At 32.5% G+C, this 21488-nt stretch overlaps 1 protein-coding gene and 2 long non-coding RNA genes across 4 annotated transcripts; 2 read left to right on the plus strand and 1 right to left on the minus strand.

Moving 5' to 3' along the window:
• The first annotated feature begins 457 nt into the window (after nt 1-457).
• LOC107072477 (uncharacterized) lies at nt 458-21366 on the plus strand. 2 transcript variants are annotated; one of them, XM_015332460.2, is made up of 7 exons: nt 458-2251; nt 2377-2771; nt 15724-15831; nt 15926-16090; nt 16803-16900; nt 19928-20090; nt 21021-21366. In XM_015332460.2, the coding sequence occupies exons 2-7, from the start codon at nt 2561-2563 to the stop codon at nt 21266-21268; spliced, it is 993 nt and encodes a 330-aa protein (XP_015187946.1). In that variant the 5' UTR covers nt 458-2251; nt 2377-2560; the 3' UTR covers nt 21269-21366. The 2 variants fall into 2 exon arrangements, with proteins under 2 accessions (XP_015187946.1, XP_015187945.1); XM_015332459.2 differs by having other exon boundaries at nt 458-2771.
• LOC149031933 (uncharacterized) lies at nt 4377-9211 on the plus strand. The gene is made up of 3 exons (XR_016177168.1): nt 4377-6354; nt 7177-7376; nt 7457-9211. It is a non-coding gene; the product is annotated as an uncharacterized LOC149031933 (long non-coding RNA).
• LOC149031934 (uncharacterized) lies at nt 11153-13420 on the minus strand. Its single transcript, XR_016177167.1, has 3 exons — nt 12980-13420; nt 12718-12775; nt 11153-11253 (listed from the first exon to the last, which is right to left on the minus strand). It is a non-coding gene; the product is annotated as an uncharacterized LOC149031934 (long non-coding RNA).
• Nucleotides 21367-21488: the final 122 nt, after the last annotated feature.

Consider the following 21488-nt stretch of genomic DNA (forward strand, 5'->3'; position numbering starts at 1 on the left):
GATATATATGTAAAATGTTACAAAATAAAGAAATTATTACTGAAGAGTTTTGCGACAAAGAATGCACGAAAAGAGAGAACAGGAAAATAAAAAGAAATATACAGAAACTCTGAACATATATATATATATATAAAAGAGAGAGAGAGAGAGAGAGAAATAAAGAGTCAGTGAATGAGGAAAACGTTGCAAGTAGAGAAATAGAGAAAGAACTATTGAATAAAATAAAAGTTATAATAAGTAAGAAGAAAAAGAGGAATAAGAGAAGAAAGAGAAGAAAGAACAATAGTAAGTTTATAAGAGAGAGAGAGAAATATATAGGAGCGAAAGGAGTGTCTGTCCATAAGTGCGAGCGTAAGTGTAGTACGTGAACGAAGGAGAGAGAGAGAGAGAGAGAGAGAGAGAAAGAGAAAGAACGCAAAGGAAAAGGGTGGGGGAAGCATTCGAAACGGCTCGTACGCGGAGGTAAGCGCAGTATGCCGCGTAACGCGCAGGCTCGCGTACGCGTATCGTCTCTTTTGTTTCGTTCCTTTGAATGTGTCGTCGTGGAAAATCCTCGTGTGATATACGCAGGTACAAACACCAAGAGTTTTACAAAGATAGGGAAAGAAAGAGAGATAGAACGAGTAAGAAGTTCGTAACTTGTTCGGATACCATTCGGCTTTTTCCGCGTTTAAACGAGAAATCCTCCTCGACCGATGTAATATTTACCAAAGGATCGACGCTAGTGGATTATTCGATTGAAAAATGTTTGTATGTAATTTGAATAAAACTCCAATATCGATAGGTCTCTGGTGATACAGTGTATACGTTGGGTATGTTTATATGTATGTATATATGTGTGTGTGTGTGTATGTGTGTGTGCGTGAGTGCCTTTTTGTACGCGTCCCCGTGTGAATGCAAAGAAGAAAAGGTGTATTTTTTAGTGTGAAAAAAATAAAAGGGAATAAGTGGGCGGGAAATTTGAATTTGAACAAAATTTATCGATCACGGCGACGAGGAAAGAATCGATACAAATTTAATATCAAACTGTGTTTTAATCGAACGACGGACGGACGAACGATGCTTTTGAAGAGAATAACGAAGAGAAATGTTAGTGGAATGAAAGGAAACAACAACGTTGAGAGACCGTCGTGCGACCGCGTTCCCTTGCGATCGATGAAGAATACTAACACCAATATCAACACCAACACCAACGCGTTTAGTAGCGTTGTACCACGGTGAAGAGAGAGTACCTGACAACCTATACACATATACGAACGTTTTCTTGTAGCTTCGTTTGTTACAGGGACATTCAAGAATAAAAAAGAAAGTAATTATATTAAAAAAAAAAAACACACACACACACACACAAAAAGAGAAGGAATAAAAAGATGTCAGCGATCAATAGAGGGAGTAATGATCGAGATCGATCTTGTCCGATCGAGAGGCGACTTGGACGATGAGGAAAAATCGACAAACATTCATTAATATTATTCTCGTAACTACTACTACTCCTACTTCTTTAATTGCTATTACTATTATTAAAAGAAGAAGGACGAAGAGGAGAAAGATAAGAAGAATAAGAAGGACGAGGTGGGAGTTTGAGGGAAGTTTGCGAGCGCCATCTTGACGAAATAGAGAAGAGAGGCGAGGCGCGATGGCGGTACTCGATCGTTGATCGACGAGAGCCGCGGGCGATTCGATCTTCCTTCTCGTCGATCGAACGTCCCCCGTCCTCTCTCTCTCTCTTTATTTACTTGTTTTTACTTTTTTTTCCATTTATCCTCCCGGAAGAGAAGAGAGTAAAAGCTTATATCTAACAACAACAATCCATATACACAAGACACTGCGACAATAAAGAAGACAACGGCGTACCAACCATACTTTAACCGGATACGTCGATCTCTCGCTTTATTTTTTTCCTTCCTTACCTTCTCATATTTTATATTTTTATTTTATTCCCTTCGAGAGAGAGAGAGAGAGAGAGAGAGAGAGAGAGAGAGAGAGAGAGAAAACCAACCTCGAGGAGTGGGCATTTTTATTTTTAGCAGTTTGCCGGTTCTCTCTCAAGCATCGTCGCAAAAACCGGTTCCTCTCGGGTACCACTGCTCTCCGAGAAAGCACGAGGAACTGGAAGAGAGAGTGACAGAGAAAGAGAGATACGAGTCCAGTATACACTTCAAGAATCTAAAGAGAGAGAGAGAGAGAGAGAACGTGGAATTTGCTCGTGTCCCAATATATATAGTCGCCAACACCGTTTTCACGTTGCTCTGTGCGTATATTTATATATAAATACATGTGCACAAGATCGTTGTGCTAAGACTATCAGTCTTTCTCTCTTTGTAGCTTCTATTATCACTTATGAATTATTTGTTTCTCTCACTCTCTGTTGCATAGACACATGCGCGAATACACCTCTAATCTTCTACGTTATCGATCGCTCATGCACATGACGGATTTATAATCTACCTGGTTATATCCACATAGACGCACAATTACAATTAACAAATATTTGGATTATTTAAAATAAGAAAGAAATAAGAGAGATAGGATAAAGGAAAAAGGGGGGATGATATGAAGAATGGCAACCGATTCGAGCAACAACGAGAACAACAATCGTCATCAAGGGGTCAGAGCTGTCGCCACGACGACAACCGATCCAAGACGTAACGAAAAACGCGCCGTGGCTGCTCGAGGTGCTGCTGGAGCACTTGCTCTCAGTGTATTGGCTGTCGTACTCCAATCAGCTGCCACTGCCACCCCACACTGGGGATACTTCAATAATCCGGATGGTACGTAGTATCATATTTTTGACATTTCATTCTATAAACGAAATATCAAATACATTTTATATAAAATAATTAAAGACAAAACTATGTTATTTATACAATTAAAGTTCTTGTGTGAACACAAGTACACAAGCTCCCTTGAAATTCATATAGTTCATAGAATGAACGATGCGTGATGTGTTGTGTTACATTCACGCTCACCGTTAGCGAAGTTAACCAAGTTATACATGGTGCGTCGTTCACTGCAATTTCTCACATTGCCGAACGAACAATTTCATCTCAACTCGACCCACGCGAAAAATCATACTTATGCGACCTGCCTCCTCCACTGAGGTCAAGGTTAACTTCTTTCTTTCTATATCTCCTTGTCTATCGTGCCAGTCCGTACAATATCATTTCGTTCATTATGAAAGAGAACACGCAACAATTGCGATTTCGATAGCAGCTATGCTGACATTGATTAGTCGATATATAGTCATTCCAATTTATAATCATCCAATATCCTGTCCACAACGTTTATTCCAATTTCAAATAGAAATTGAAAGTATACTAATAGATAGCTTTTTTCCATCAAAGTTTAACTGAAAGAAAACTAATGAAACTATTATCCACACTAATGCCTATCTGCCAGTGGTGGTACTTTTTTTGAATATTCATATACGAATGGTGAATTTTGGAAAGAACATTTCTCGACACATCAATAGGGTTAATGACCGCAGCACGGCCAAGGACAATGTTCGATAAAACATTTCAGGCATTCTCCGAGCTTTATTATCGATCTCATGCTAGCAGAAACGCATATATATGTCTATACGTAGTTGCATAAAATGTCCAAGCACGCATGTCTACTAAAAGTCTACTTCATTCATATATTGCAATAGAGAGAAGATTAGAATCAAAACCACAAGTGTCCCCCTATATTCTTGCTCCCCTTCATCAAAGCTTTGACCTAATTTTCAACACGGCTTCCCGTATATGTCCAGTCAATTAATTCCACTGACTTGTTTTTACAGCTGTTGCGCATATGTACGTACGTACATACGTGTACCTATACAGATGAATGCACATAGGTATCTATGACGTTTAGCCACGTGTTTATGAGCTGATTATTACAATTTTTTTTTTTTTTCATCATTTTTCATCTTTCTTTTCACTTATTTTAAAAACAATATTTATTGTCAAAATAAAATGAATATAATTCATTAGATATGGATTATTTTTCAATGATCTTTCTTTTCTTTTTTTTTCTTTTTTCTTTTTTTTTATCTTTGGAATTTTCAATTGCAGCAGGAATCTAGTTACACGTTTCTAACGTAAGCTCTCGGTCGTTCTTTACTTTCACTCGAGCATACGTTCTCAGTGAACCTTGATTTTACATATATATATATATATACATAAGATACATGTATACGTTCTCATAAATATGTATTTGAAATTGTACTATTATACAAATTTTCAAAATCTCAAGTAATAGTAGAAAATAAAATTTTAGTGTAATAAATAATAAAACACTAAGAAACTTGACAGAATATTTTAACCTTTGCTTACCACCCTTCCTGGAGTAAAAAACAAACTATATTGCATAGATTTACTTGAACATTTTTTAAATTAAATTTAAATATGTTGAAAAAATTACCAAAGTTGAACAATTGAGAAAAATGACGACTCAAGTTGCAAAAAAGGTCGTCTGGGTCCTTTGGACCAAGTGTGGTAAGCAAAGGTTAATGTTTACAAATGTAAACATTATTCTTATAATAACAATACATTTTGCATAATATTTATTATAAATACTTTATATGTTTCTATAATTTCCGTTTGGTTATTATGCAACTCGTAAATGTTCATCATACTTATATGCACACATACATTGAAAGAAAATTGCCTAATCACACGTAATTCTAACTTGTTTGCTCGAACTCTACCTGAGCATATGAACTCGTAAGTATACATGCATCTACACGCATCTTCGTGTACTCGTTTTTTTTCTTTTTTTTTTTTTTTAGAAAAAAAAATAATGATTAATATAATTGATCTTATTAATACTTACAGTTTTAACGAGTATTTTCCCGTGTGTGTATTTTTCTTTCAATCCTTGCACGAGCAAATAAGAAAAAAAAAAAAAAAGAAACAAAGAAAAAGGAAGAGAAAGACGAAAAGGTAAATAAAGGAAAAAAAGGAACACCTATGTATGTATGTATTCAAGGAAATAAGAATAAAAGTAGTATTCTCTTATCATCGGTGGTATCACACATTGAACATTTTTAGCGACACGCAGGATACATTTCTCAGGGTGTAATTAACATTTCTACTTTCTCACTCCCATCCACATAAGCATGTGCCGTCATTCATTCTTTAATTATCTACGTGTGAAATATAACTGTAAATATAAATATATATATATATACGATATATTCACAATCTTTTCTCGAACTTTCAAAGATATCAAACGAGAGATATTAAAAATTCAATAGAATAAAACTTCTTGAAGGATTCAAAGTATCTTTCTTGAATGTCGTTTGAAACTCTTCTTCGAAAGGTATACATGTATATAGTACTTACGTATCGATTGATCGAAAGAAAGAAAAAAAAAAGAAAAAGGGAGAGAGAGGGAGAGAGAGAGAGAGAGATGCTGCTGCTGCTGCTAACGGACTGGTGGAAGTTCTTTTAAAATAAAAAGTAAAAGAAGAAGTATACCACAGGAACGTATGTCTCCTTTCCATATAAAGTATCTCTACTTCTAGAAATTCAAAGTATAAATACACTACTACTAATACTTCTACGGGATATTTTAAATTGTTACGCCTTTTAACTTTATTTATTTCTTCGTAATACTTTGCCGATTTAATATCATATTTAATATGAATTTTTTTTCCTTTTTTTCTTATTTTTTTTTATGGCAACATTATAATCAAATTAGTATAAATCTTCATATATATAAAGTAGGTGTCACGTTGTTTGTCCGCAATGGACTCGTAAACTACTGAACCGATTTGAATAAAATTTTGCACACTGTGTGCAGTTTCATTCAACTTGAAAGATACGATAGTTTATATCTCCTCAATTTATAAACGCAATAAGGCATTAATTTCGGTAGGCAGGTAATTCGTGAGCCACAGCTAGGCACCCACACTAGGGCACCCCTAGTATTTCATAAAGATCACGTTTAATTGAATAATGGAATAATTCGTTTTCATTTCGTTTCATTTTAACTGCACCATAAATTATTGGGAATGAATATTCGTCTATGTTTTGTTGTTGTTGTTTTTGTAACTTAAAGGTAAGATAAAAATAAATTGATAGAAAGGTTCTTGACTTTGTAACACCATATCTTGTTCCGTTACAAGTAGCAGTCCTTCTCTTCACGCTGGTAAACGAGACTTTCGAGTAGAAAGAGATAGACATTAACCAACATAGAAAGAGAGAGAGAGAGAGAGAGAGAGAGAGAGAGAGAGAGAGAGACGGACAGAGAGATTGTAAGTTTTAGCGAGTATATAAAGTATAGTTCAACCAAGCCAGCCACGTTGCATTCACTAACCAAGAGAGGAAGAGAAAGAGAGAGAGAGAAATTTTCTGGCCCTGCATAACGGTACTTCTACTCCTCTTTCCCCATACCATAAACACACAGACACACAGACACACACACACACACACACACACACACACACACACACACACACACACACACACATCCATATACATAAACATATACATATATAAAAGTTTTTCGATAGTATCAAAAGGTATGTGAATCGTTATCTCTGTATTCAACATGCAGAATATATCAGAGATCAAAGTTCATTCTTACAGACCAATTTCTATATATATTTGTATATAAAAGATACTTTTTCCAATTTGTAATTTGAACAAAATGACATTTCTACAATCTGTAAATACCTGTCAACGCGTTATATTATCATTATCGAATAAACGATGTTAGAAAATGTAGACAATTATTTTTGTCTATATTAAAAACGAGTTTGGTTTGTAATCATAACTGATACTACGTTTACCACTCAATAGACAAAACAAGAAGGAGAACTTAAAAACAACTTTTATCTATTGCGACATACAATAATAATAGCGGAAGTGAGTTTCGTGTTACCAGTTATATGTCAAACACGTATATACATAGTAAATACATAGTAAATACATACGCATGCTCCCTGTATACGCATATGTACACACATGCAAAGACATATACAAGCAACATATCTCTATTCAAGATTATGGTCTTAACAGCAGGTGACTAGAAAAGTAATATATAAGATTACATATATGTGTGTATATACATATGTATGTACTAAACGCAGAGTTCATAGTGATTCCCTTCGCATGCATGCTTTCCGTACCAATTACAGATTGTTGTTGTTGTTTCCTTCTCTAATAACCAACCCATGGGATTTAATAGAAATGACGGGAGGTTTGCGGAACGAACGACGTTAGACAACGTCCCACGAGCATCAAGGGCTAAATAAGGGTTGGATTTCGTGAGAAAATTCATCTATATATGTTACGATATATTAATCAAATTCCATCGAATATAATCTAATCATTCGGTTGGTCAATGTCAAAAAAATGGATATTAAATTGTAATGAAGTAATCAATCGGTATGTATTATAACTTGTACTTAAAGATAATTTAAGATATCATTTAAATAATCTTTTAACCAGTTGACTGTGGAATTTAGTTTCAAAAGATCACCACCACAGGGTATTGGCGGAATTAAAAACAAGCAACGACAAATGATGACAAAGGATTACATTTTTATTCAAAGTCAAAAAAACTAACAATTCGTTTTTAAATACATTATTCTTACTAAAAGCTTGAAAATTGTCATCTTCTTAATATTTATAAATTACGGGTGTGTCACGTTGTTTACTCATAAACTACTGAACCGATTTGAACAAAAATTTTGCGCACTGTGTGCAGTTTCATTCAACTTGAAAGATACGATAGTTTATATCTCCTCAATTTATAAATGCAATAAGGTGGTATAAGGTAATTCGTGAGCCACAGCTAGGCACCCACACTAGGGCAGCCCTAGTAAAATAATAAAATTCATAAAGAAGAAAAATTGAAGATAGGAAGAATAAAGAAGAAAAATAGGAAAATAGTTAACAAAATTTCAAGCTATGTATATGTGATATGTTTCAAAGTGTGCATGGTACTACGCAAAGTGCGACTTCACAGGTCGTACACCAAAACCTTGTTTATAAATAAAAATAAATAAAATAAATATAAATATAAAATACATAGAGGTCGTATTGGTAATATAAAGGAAACATATCACCAAATATAGAATATTCTTATTACATTTTATTGAGATTTCGAGTTTTTATAGTGAATGGAATTTTGTATTTTACACTTACTCACTTAAGTGCGTAACTTAAGGACAGAAGAAAACTTGGATTGCTTTTTCGCTCAGTTTAATACATTTTTATAAAAAAAAATTATTCATAAAATTGTAATTGCAATTGTAAATGAAAATTGTTAGATAGGAAACGATTTTTAAACGAGATATTTATTATCTCACGAATCACAGACAGACTCTGGTATTTCTTGAAAAAATAAGAAAGAAGATATAGGACTATGACTCTCTTCGTTATCCCAATTACCTTCTTTGTCTCTCACGCTTTCCCTTCTGGTCTTTCTAACTTTTACGAGCCTTAACTCAAATTACCACGAACCGTGTCTTTCTAAGTGAATGTTCATTTGCACTATTTCTTTTTCTTTTTTTTTTTTTATCTAATTTTATTCCTATTTCATTTGCAACAAAAAACTAAATGAAACGCAATTGAAAAAGAATATTCATTGATTATTTATATTTGTTCATTTAAATAATTATTCACTTTCATCTTACATTAGTCATTTTAAGTTCTGCAATGAAAAAAAAAAGAAGAAAAATATTAAAAAATTAACTTGATTGTTTGTAATAAAGTTAATGACATAATCGTTTTATGGCGTAGGGTCAAAATGATTTTATAAAAAGAAATTTGATTGAGGAAGTCATACATGTTTTTCTTACGTCTACGTGAAAATAATGCAATAGTTTTTATGCGTCAATTGTAAAGAGCGTTCTTTTCGCACACACATACACACACACACACACACACACACATTCTTGCATATTGTTCGTTCAAGGTTCCGTAGCCAGTTAATTGAAATTACGTAAAAGCTAGAATATACGTATATCCATAGAAACTTTCCCATCCGTCTGGACGTATTGCCTTCTCTCTGAATGGATAGAAATGGTGCGATACTATGGAAACCTGTTTTTACCATTCATGCAATCTACCTAACGGTCATCGACTCGGTCATTAAATCGACTCTACTATAGTACTTGACTTTCGATCATCTAAATTCATTTATTATATAATTTTTTTTTAATACTATTCTAATCTAGTTTACACGTTCTATATGTGATTAGAATACAAATATATATATATATATATATATATATATATATATATATATATATATATATATATGTGCCCATAATTATGAAAATGGTCTTCCAAGTCATGTATCTCTTGTTTCGAGATATTTCAAGATCTATATTTGAACACTATATGAATTCTACACAATATTGAAATAACAAACATTATCTAATTAATCTCAATTTTGACAATATCGTGAAAATGACAAAAATTACATTGAATTTATTTAGTTTAAAATAATGTGGTGGTGCGTAATAACTGATAAACTCTTGTTTTTTTTTTAATTTTGACTTACATTATAGACCACTTTCATAATTATGGGCACATATAAGTTACATGTATATATAATAAAATAAAACTTCTTTGTTATTTTAATAAAATTTTCATTGAAAATTGTTGAAATTTATTTTGCAAGAGAGATAGTCGTGACACTCATGTTCGATTAGAATGTAAGTACTTATGTAGGATGTCATGTAGATAATGGGCAGTGTTTAGCATAGTTCGGTACCATTAGGTTGGTTAATCGTTAGAACGGTTCATCGTGAAGTTAATGTCCTCTCGAGTTACTTAGAATCTACCTTTGAAGTTCCTAAGCCTTGTGTGTCCATGCTCGATATTAGAAAATATATCTAAAGATAATGATTATTAAAAATGTATATAAGAAAAATTATAGATCAAATCTAAATACTTTTTCATAATTTTCTAGGAACAATAATTGTGCCCATAATTATGAAAGTGGTCTTAATGTGTACACAATATTGAAATAACAAACATTATCTAATTAATCTGATTTTTGAATTTATTTAGTTTAAAATAATGTGGTGGTGCGTAATAACTGATAAACTCATTTTTGGTCATTTAGACTTGGACTACTTTCATAATTATGGGCACAATTATTTGAAAGAGAATATAATAAGAAGCATTTGAAAAGCCGATCGATACGCGATAAGTCACAACTTTATAAACAACACGTTGCATTCAAGAGAAATATATGAATACCTTCGTTGTTAGATGAATGTTAAATTGTAATTAGTAGAATATTACTATTGGAATTAATAAATTATTAATTATATAGGTAGTAGTTATTTTTTTGCTTATTTTCTATCCTAAATGTAAAATGAACAAAATCTACGTAATGTGGAACGTTTGAAGTTCTTTTCCATACTTCTCTGTCTACTACTATTTCTAATGCAAAACCGGATCGATGAGAGACGAGACGGAAAAGTAGAAAGTGGATCGACTTCAAATGGAGTACTACAATGATTAGAAGAAGATCGTGAGAATTGGATTACGACATATTACAATGTTTTTAATAGAACATCATTTGAAATATATTTTCTATATTTGTATTATATGTATTATATGTATGACAAGAGAATACCATTTGTGAGGAATGAAAGAGATCATCAAACTTACAGGCAGATAATATTTCAAACAAAATGGTGGTTACACTTGAGAACGAACCACAACCGTTATTAGTCTCTTCAAAACGTTCAGCATTATTTTATCTTCTTTTCTTTTTTTTTCTTTTATTTATTCTTATGTCGTTTCATTTCGCTAAGAGAGTATACAAGAAATATGTTGGCAAAAGTTTCAAGTGCCAAGCGATTGGCAAAAGAGAAAGAAGTCAGGTTTTTCTCATCTCATAAATGTCGTTCAAAGACTCGACGACAATAACAAATTTTTGTCTATTATTTCAACCATTTATTAATATATATTTATATTTATAAAATCTCTTTTTGTTTTGTAACATTCTCTTTTGAAATTGACAAAGATTGAAGGTTTTCTTTTTTTTTTTCTCACTCGCGTATTCTCGGTCGAGTGAATTTGGTGTTCCGGGTGGTGGTCACCGGAAGTTCTTTCGACTCGAATCCTCTCTTCTTCTTCTTCTTCTTCTTCTTCTTTCCTTCTTGCACGCCTCTCCCTCACCCTCTCCCTCACCCTCACCCTCACCCTCACCTTGTTTTTCTTTCTACCCTCCAATTGGTCGTTCGTTTCTTCGCACTTTCTTACGCACGCGTGATTTCTTACGTCAGGATTGGAATCTCTGGAGAAGGTAATTCGATTTTATGGACCGTCGCTTGATATCAAGAAAACCCATTAAAAAAGTCTTCAAGGGGAATATGTATTCGCTTTTTTTCCTTCATCATAAAATTACAATTCTTATTGTTTTATAAGAATCAGCTTGTGACAATAATCATTGCATAATCTATTTCTTCAAATCTATTTATCTTTCTGTCTCACTGAAAGATGTCCTTTTTGAATATTTTATTAAGTAACAGAGAAAAGACAACAAACATTTCTTTCTTTCTACCTATCTAGTTATTTTATTTTCATGTATTTTCTATTAATCTTTTAATTTTCTTTCCTCTAACTATTTCGCAAAATATTAAGATGAAACAAATTAACTGAAGATGATTTCTTTCGGAGTTATATAAGTAGAAACAACAAACAACAAACATTGTGACACTGAATTTTTATATATCTTCTTTAATATATATATATATATATATAAATTACGTGTGTACTCGTAACGTTGTTTACTCGTAAACTACTGAACAACCGATTTGAACAAAAATTTAGCACACTGTGTGCAGTTTCATCCAACTTGAAAGATACGATAGTTTATATCTCCTCAATTTATAATTGCAATAAAGCGGTATAAGGTAATTCGTTAACTTAAAAACGTGTGTGTATCGGACTATATATCATAACAATTTATATAATCATAGTAAGTGTTACGCGATAAAGTCTAATATAAATTATTATCTAATGTCTTTAGAAAAATGATTTTAGAGATGAGAATTATAAATAAAACAATATAACAGATAAAGTGTTAATATTGGAAGAAAATTCTAAAATACGTGAAAAAATGTATAGATTTGTAATTAAAATTCAACCAAAATAAACGGTAATCCGATAAATAATTAATTTAATATTTAACACGGGAGCAACGTATGATCTACGACACATGCGGTTTAATATCGTTATCACGAGGGTATGTAACATCGGTTTCTTCGTACGAGCATATGTGTGCACGTTAAAAAGAAATTACTATGTATCTGGGTCGTCGCTCGGTCGTAGTCGAGTTAACGTGAGAAGAAAATCTTGATAAAGAATTACTGAATTAGTGTGGTAATCAAACAATTCAATCGAATCGATTTTTTATTTTCAACAGTTCTATATTTAAAAATAAACTAGAATGTAATAAATGTATAAATAAATACGTATTATTAAATGAAATAAACGATAACGGATACTTAAATTCAACGAGATTGTTCTATGAACATAATGGATATTGTAAAAAGTATGAAATAAAAGGTAGAGAAAGCAAATGACATAAAAGAATTATGACTGGACCAAATGAAATATATTAAACCGTAACTATCTCTTATCTTGGACAATTTAAAAGCCGTTTCACTGGCTAAGGCCATTGTTCTCAATCGTTCTACTATATAACTACAGGTGCATTGCGTAATGCTATTGCAAGTTAATCTAGACTATTACTTACAGCGATGCAATTCTAAAGAAAATCCGTTGCCACATTCCAACGATGATTGAACGATTACCTGAAAGATGCAATCAAATCTTATATTTAATTACAATTTTGATCATAATCTTTTGAAAAAAGTTAAATGACAAGTTGAGTCCAAGTTTAATCTATATATTTTAAGTTTAAAAAGAAAATAAAAACAAAATAAAAACAAATTCGATTAAGATCAGTTCAGAGCAGTTTCACAGTTATTTGTAGATTAAATATTAATAGTTGATACTTGTGGATTATCTTCTTGTTTTATTTTATCCTACTTTCGTGATTCCTTTTCTTTTTTCGTCAAATCCGTTCTTCTTTCTCATTTCAACGAATAGAACAATAATATTAGGTTAGATCGTACGTGTCCACCCACACACAATGTTCTACGCAAATTCTCAGTGGCAAAGGTCAAGCTCGTTATCGTACTTCAGATTCGTCATAAATGACGTCACATTCCTCTACTCGTTTAGTAACGTTCGTCATAAAAAGAAAAAAGAAAAAAACATCATCAAGCTAATTTCGTGAAATCTTGAAGAAACGAAAGAATATTTACGATCACGACGTATAACACATATTCTTTCTTGTCACGTTTGCATCGTTGAAAGAATCCTAATGAAAAACAAAAACCTAATTACGTGCTACTTTTCTTACGACGAGGACAAAATATATATCGATATCATTTTCTAATGTATTTAGAAGCTACTAGACAACGTTTTCTTTTTTTCTTTTTTCTTTTTTCTTTTTTTCTTTTTTCAAATCGTAAGAATTATTGGATAAAACGATGATAATAAGGAAAAATCGTTTAGATTAATCAAACAAATTGGATTATATCACTAATTACGTATAAATTAAACGGAAGAATTTATTAACCGTATAAAAAAAAAAAAAAAATGGTTAATACCTTGCAACGAGAAACTCGGTGAAGTAATTTTCTCGGTTCGAATGTGAAAACGAGCCACGGAACAATGCGTTTTTAACATAATTCATGGTGAATACCTAGTTCGCCTATAAGCAAGTAAAACAAGATTTAATGCTCATTTCGAATAGCGTTAGTTCGAATTTTTCTCATCTTCTTCATTTTGCGTCTTGTTTAAATAAGAAATAAGGATTGTTTGTTAGGTCATTAAATAACAAAATAATTATATCTATTAGTTCGAGTCATAAGTAACTTCCGTACAATCTATTTTTCGTATTGACCTACTATAAGTCACCGAAACTTCTTAAATGGATAATAGTAAAAAGTGCATATTCGACATGTAATGCTTTAAGAATTGAAACAAGGCAATAGCACTAAGGTGCCAACTGAAAAAATATGCAGTGTATACAGTGCAGGACTGATAATCACTGATAGGGCAGTCAGAAATTGGTGGTTTGTGAAATTTCCGACTTTGACGAACCTTTTAAAGGTAATATTGGAGCAAAATCCAATAGATACGTTGAACAATTGCAAAGGTTGCAAAAAAAATAAAACTGCATGAAAGGTGTCTTCGCCATTCTTTGTCTCATCAAAAACGGACAGTTATTTATGACTCGACCTAATATTTAAAAATAATATTTTAACACAATGCCACAAGCCTTTTTTACCTGACTTGTCATTCAGGCCATTTAATTGTGCTTGAACAAAATCAACCACATTACACATGTAATTATTAATTATTATAAATATAACAATTAAAACAAACATATAAATGCTTTATTTGATATTATGCTTATAATATTTTATTAGAAATATTTTTGTACAAAATGAAATTTGTTATAAACATATATTTTCATCATTAGCATTAAATAAATCTATCAGCACCGGTGGTACACGTGGCATGGAACATGTTAACAAAAAAAAACAAGTTTATTTTATAGCTATAATATTTCCATGAATGAACAAATCTTGACGTTTCGTCGAAATATTACAAAATAATTAAACAAAATGACATCCCGGTCGGAGGAAACTTCTGTACTATTAATTAACAATAACAATGATTCGCAACGTTTATAATCATAAACTAAGATATCTTATCGCGATAGTAAAAAATGGAAAACACTGATAATAGAAACCGTTACTAACACGAATGTAACTTTAACGCAACCGAGTCAATTCGAGATATCGGTCTATACTCACGAACGTGTATTATATGTAATAACCGAGATATCAGCAATGAGAGGAAACCATTGTTAGAATTTCATTTCTACACAAACTACCTCGTAGATTACAAATATTTATATTACTCTTTATATGATTTTTTTATACTTGACCGAATATACAGGTCACTTATATAATATATAGTATGTTAATATATAGTTATGTATATATAAATTACGTGTGTGTCACGTTGTTTGTCCGCAATGGACTCGTAAACTACTGAACCGATTTTAATCAAATTTAGCACACTGTGTGCAGTTTCATCCAACTTGAAAGATACGATAGTTTATATCTCCTCAATTTATAATCGCAATATTATTTTATTAATCGCGAATTATTTGTTTATTAACAAAGATTGATCATGATTATCTCTGTTAGTTCGATAAGATTCTAACAGATGGCGGTATAATGTGTGTATATATATATATATATGATTGTCCAATAAAATAATTGATTTGTTTGGACTTTGGCCATTTTCAAAATAAACAGTTTAATTATTTATTATACATATCGGATAGTAAGTTGATGAATCATTCTCTTACATGCATACGTATGCCTTCCGTTTATTTTATCGACACACCTGCGCCTTTCGGTCTCCTCCTCTTAATTAAGTAAACAGTCGTCCCTTCTCGGTACAAGTCGCGAAGGAACCGGAAGTACAGTAGCAAAGAATGAATCCTTGCTATTTAATATTCCTTCTACGTTACGAGTGAGTGTGGCATTTTACAACATATCCTATTCCTATAATACATATTTATGATCTATTATTGTATCGTGTATATACGCAATTATCCATCTAACACAAGAAAATAATTATTATTAATTATATTATTTCTTTTTATTTACAGCTGGTTCAGCCGCAGAGAGTGGTTATTTTGGACCATGGAGACAATGTAAGATACTTTTATATCAACGAGAAAGATGTGGCCAAGGTGTATCAAGGTTTCAACCAGTCTGTAAGTATTTTTCCTATCCCCCATAACTATCCCTACCTATGGTTATGGTTATGGTCAAATATATTTCATCGAATATTATATTAATGTTTGATAGTGGCTGTGTGGGTTGCTGGATTGGCTGCCGCTGCTGCCTCCGCGTTACTCGCTCTATTGGTTGGCCTTGCCGTACTTCAACTCGCCATGGCCTCATCAGCAAAGAAGGTTGTCATTTCGTATAGCACTGCCCTTATCGGCAAGGTCGCCTTAGCAACCTTGGCAAGTGAGTATAAAAAAAGATCCTAACACTAAACCTAACACGCAAGATCAAACAAACCGCTCCTACCTGTGTCATTTCTATAGAATCAAAGTTAATCTTTTTAAATCCTTTTATTTTTCTTCGTTATCCGATTGGCTAAAATATCATATAAATATCATATTTCTTTTTTAAAACAACGAATTTAATCCTTTGGAATAAATAAAACAGTACAAGTATAGAGTGAAGGATTTATAACAATAGATTATTAAAAGATACATTTCCGGTGTTTCAAGCAAAGATCAAATGTAAATTTATCATTTTAAGAAGATTTTAAGAAGATTGTAAGAGAGAAGCGTGGCCTTGATAGTGGAATAAAGGAAGCATCGTGAATTCGAAAATGCGCATTCGAGTAGAGAAATCCCTTTTTCCGTTCTTACTTCTTTCGAGAATCGTTTGATAATCCACCGGATACGCTAGAATTACTAGTCTCTCTTGTGCTCCTTAGTGGCCTACTTACCCGTACTTCAAGAGAATCGAATATCTATGATAGATCTTATTACAGTAATATGATATTTTCTAATGTCATAGAATCAACTACGTTTTTGCTTTTTATAGTTGTTTTTTTTTTTTTTTTTTTTTTTTTCATCTTCTCTCAACTATCCATATATTATAATGATTAAATGTCAAAATATAGGACGACAATTTGTGATTGTTTTTTCTTCTTCTTTTTTTCCAGCGTCATTGGCCATCGTAGCTGCGAGTTTATTTGCTTTGCAAACGGATGACAGAGCAAACAGTTTTGTTATCACAAGAGGAGAGGCTTTTTATATGCAGGTAAGATATTGTAACAACATTTTTCATAAAAAAAACCAAAATAAATGTGATAACAGATTGGACACAAAATACGACGTAGTAGTAGTGTCCAAGTATTACCATAGTAAGTTTTGTTTTCTTTTTTATCGAACCCACATACCCACACGTATACTTAGGTAGGTAGACACATAGGCATTACCGTTATTCCAAAGTCGTTTGCTCATAACACGCAACAAGGAAGAAAGAACGTATAGCAGTAGTAATGCAACGAGTAGTAATGCAGTAGTCCCGCATAGAAGGGATTCTCGTTTTGTCATTTCTCTCAGCTTTAATAGAACCTGTTGCGCCTATCGGACGGACGGAAGAAAACCGTTCGTTGATCTATCCTTTTCTCCTCTACACCTGTAGAAGGAAAAGAGAAACAGAGAGAGAATGAGTAAGATGGGGGATGCTGTTGCTGCTGCTGCTGCCGCTGCCGCTGCCGCTAAGTGTGGTAGTATCTTCCTTATATACCTGTTGCAAGACTGATGCTTCCGCTAGGATATGCTAAATCATTCATCACAAATATTTCTTCGACGTTACCCACCTGTTAATCTTTAAATATGATTGCACCTTTTTCACTGTTCAATCAATCTTCAATTTGTTTTTTCTATTTTCGACAATGAAACCTTTTCAAAGTACATTTATTGATTACACATTACATTTCTGATATGGTATTTTTCAACAGCCTGTTCTAATGAATTACATTGCTAAGAGTAGCAATATCCTCCCATGAAATGAGTTATCGCACGAGTTACGATTGTTTTTTAACAATTTGACATGAATGAAAGCATGAAATACTTAAAAGCCACTTGATCATGGCCAAGGATGCAACGAAGATTGCGACGAAGACGACGATTCGTTTGCAGGTGTTCTTTAAGCTTGTCCTCGAAGGGGACAGCAGGAGGAGGATTGGGGAATAGGGGGAGGGAGCAAAGAACGTTTAGTATGTGTGAGAGCAGTCATGAGTCGTGAACACTTTAAAAACAATGAGACGACATTGACGATCCCGCAGTGAACGTTTCGATTTCGTACCGTCTACGAGCTCCTCCTTCAATTTTCTCAAACTTTTTTTCAAGTGAAAACTTCTGTAGAATAATCAGGGTGATTTGAAAATTGTGTGAAACGGAAGAACGTGTGAAACCGATAAAACAAAAATAATTAATTAATTAATCACACACAAATTCTATATATGTATAAAAATTCAGTGTCGCAATATGTTTGTCCATCTAATAATTCCGAAACTATTTCAACTATTTTATTTCACGTGATTTTTTCCAACCTGGCACAATTTTTTATTACTAATTGAAAGATTTTTATTTAAAGGTTATCTAGGTTCTGTAAGGTTCTTTCAATAGTATTGTTCACTGTATTACAATTCAATTATTTTAAAGCTTGCTTTTCTTTGAAGCAACAACACACTTCTACCGTGTGTGATCTGCACACATCTGTTTTTTTTTTAATAATTAAGTGCAGTGATGTTGCGTCGTCAATTAAGAAAAAAAATTATAATTAAGAATAAATAAATTATAATTTTTGGTTTGTACATTTTATTGTTAAAACTTAGTGCGATCGTGCAATTAGAAAAGATTTAGTATTGATTTTTTGAGATGACAAAATAAGAGAGGAAAATCGTATTTGAAAAAAATCGATATATCGATTGTATGTATACGTCGTGTATAGTTGTTTCGTATGATCACAAGAACATACGTAATTATCTTTAGACATCAAACTTATGATCGTGATGTTGGAGTTACATCACGGTGGTGTTGGTGGTGGTGGTAGTTTTGTTAGTATGACGGGAAGGAGAAGACGTAGTCTTTTGAAAGGTGCCAAGGACGAGATTGAATTGGATAGAAGGAACAAGCAAAAACAGGGCAAGGTAAAGGTCATTTTCTACATCATGCTTGAAACGTGAAAATCAAACGGAGAGGATGAAAATTGCTCATGACCTTGAACGTAGTCTCAAAGAGATAACAAGAAACGTAGAAATTAACTAAAGAGAAAGACAAAACGTCGTCTATAGTTTTCTTTCACTCAAACAGAAGAATTGTTCATGCATGATGAATCATTAGAGATTCATGTTCGTTTCTTAGAAATGAATGGTGTTTTTTTTTTATTTTGAACACGCGTCAATGTGCTATACGTGAGAAAACATTTTTTTCTTCTCAAGTACATATTTACGTATATATCTTCTTTAATATATATAAATTACGTGTGTGTCACATTGTTTGTCCGTAATGGACTCGTAAGCTATTGAACTGATTTGAATAAAATTTAGCACACTGTGTGCAATTTCATCCAACTTGAAAGATACAATAGTTTATATCTCCTCAATTTATAAACGCAATAAGGCATTAATTTCGGTAGGCAGGTAATTCGTGAGCCACAGCTAGGGCACCCACACTAGGGCACCCCTAGTATATATTCTATTTTTTTTTTTAAAGCTTATCAGTCGTAAGACACGTGGTAATTGTTTGCCTTGGTTTCTTATTATTTACGCAAAGATGATTTTAATGAAGGAAAAAGTATAACATTGAATTATTAATTATTACGTAAAAACAACAATAGTTTGATATTTTCTTTGTTTATTTGCTAATTAAATTGCATCATGTCACTTCATTTAATTTCTGTCTCTCTTTTTTTCTCTACTTTTCTCATTCAAGATTATTTGTTGTATACGCGCGTATATGTCACATCAAATTATTCATTCGATTAGTTAGAAAATTTCAACAACGTGCAAACGATGTGTTTGAACAATACCTAACAAATAGAGAATCGGATTTTGTAATTGACACGATCTGTGAAAAGAACATTTCAATAAAAACTTTAATGCGAGGGTAACTTCAAATCAATGAAATAATTATTCGCTGATTGTAAATGAATTTCTTTTTTTTTTTTTTTTTTGTTGAAAAATATGTTTTCAGTAAGAAAGAATAAAAAAGAAAAAATAATGATTGTAAAATAAAAATCGATGTATGATGTGAAAAAAATGATTTCACATTACAGTTAGCAGCCATTGCCTTGAACTTTGGCGTACTCGTTTCTGCTGTTTACGAGGGAATTTACGCTAGAAGGGGTGGCGACCCTACAAAGATAAGGGCCATCCCTGATCCTCGAGCAGCTACCATAAATAATCCAGGATATCGAGAACACCATCGACCGACAAATGGTATGTGTTTTATTTCACCATTTTTCTAACTTTATATACGACATGTCGTCTTACAACTTTTATTATTGTTATTGTTATTATTATAATTATTATTATTGTGTTTAAATATAATTTTCGAATTACAAAAATATATTGACTTTAATGTATTTTTCTTTTTTTTTTAATTAAAAACTAAGTAGTTACGTAACTTTAAAGTAGTTAGAAAAAGGAAAGACATTTTCTGAATACCAAATAAGAATAACAAAAGGAAAAAGGAATGTTGAAGTTTATGAAATTAAAAAAAAAAAGAACTAAATTCCGATGGAAAGTAGTAAAGATGACGAGATTTTTCTCGTCAGAGAGAGAGAGAGAAATTGTGAAAATGCCCCTACGGCAGGCAACCCTTCCTACTGCGCGAATCTTTACCATATGATGCACCTATTATACCACCTACATATATATACTACGTAAAAAGTAAAAAAAATAAAGGGAAAAAGAGTGAAATTCTGAAAAAACCCTTTGCAGCATGACAAACCTTCGTACAGCACGAAAATTGAACACACATGCATCGTACACTTACATATACATGTATATGCTCGTATAATAAATTACGGTGTCTATAGAAATTTACGTGTATGTAAAGAGAAACGTTGAATTACAGGTACTCATAGTTACACAACTACAGTTGTTGGTGTTGTACAAACAAAACATCACAGACAAAGTAAACAAACAATATATTCATTTATCTCTTAACAAATGCAACATGTTTTTTTAAACATTCAACAAAGCGCTTTTTATTTCTTTATCTCTCTCTCTCTCTCTCTCTCTCATTTAATTTGTTTACAGAATTTGCTCAATTACATTTAGAAATTAGGTAAAGTTAAAATGAAAAAAATGTGGAACGACCATGAAGATGATTCGAATTTCGAAATGTATTTGTGATTGTCGTAGGTGGTAGTATTTCAATGACGGATGCAAGTGGTAAACCATATGTAGGAGGTGATGCCGGAAATGGTTCGATGGCATCCGTTGCAACGTCAGGAAGTGCAACTAGTGCTGCATCTCCTTTGAGAAGTTCATTGAAGAAGCCAAAACCTCTAGGAATTCATAATCCAGGATTTTCAGCGCATAGTCCGACGTTGTCGAGGAATGGTTCGCAAAAGAAGGTTCGTATTCAAACGCATTCAACAGAAGTCTAAAGAGAACAACGTTATTTGAGTTTTCTTCTTGACAAGCAACTAAATTAATTCGTCCATGAAGAAGAAGAAGAAGAAAAAGAAGAAGAAGAAGAAGAAAACGAAATAAAAACAAACAAAAAAACTGTGATGGACTAAAAGAAAAAAAAATCATGGAAATTATTTGTTATTTTATTAACATGACCGAACGTGTAAAATAATATATATTTTAACGATATTATTG

Source organism: Polistes dominula, unplaced genomic scaffold (assembly GCF_049000335.1).
Source record: "Polistes dominula isolate Pdom_NZ unplaced genomic scaffold, Pdom_raw_medaka contig_307, whole genome shotgun sequence".
Lineage (NCBI taxonomy): Eukaryota > Metazoa > Arthropoda > Insecta > Hymenoptera > Vespidae > Polistes > Polistes dominula.

What these genes read in the sequence shown, in the direction of transcription:
- LOC107072477 (XM_015332459.2), top strand. Translation starts at nt 2,561, where the DNA reads ATGGCAACCGATTCGAGCAACAACGAGAACAACAATCGTCATCAAGGG. An exon ending in ATACTTCAATAATCCGGATG is followed by an intron (nt 2,772 to 15,723) that starts GTACGTAGTATC and finishes TTTTATTTACAG; the next exon opens with CTGGTTCAGCCGCAGAGAGT. An exon ending in ACACCATCGACCGACAAATG is followed by an intron (nt 20,091 to 21,020) that starts GTATGTGTTTTA and finishes TGATTGTCGTAG; the next exon opens with GTGGTAGTATTTCAATGACG.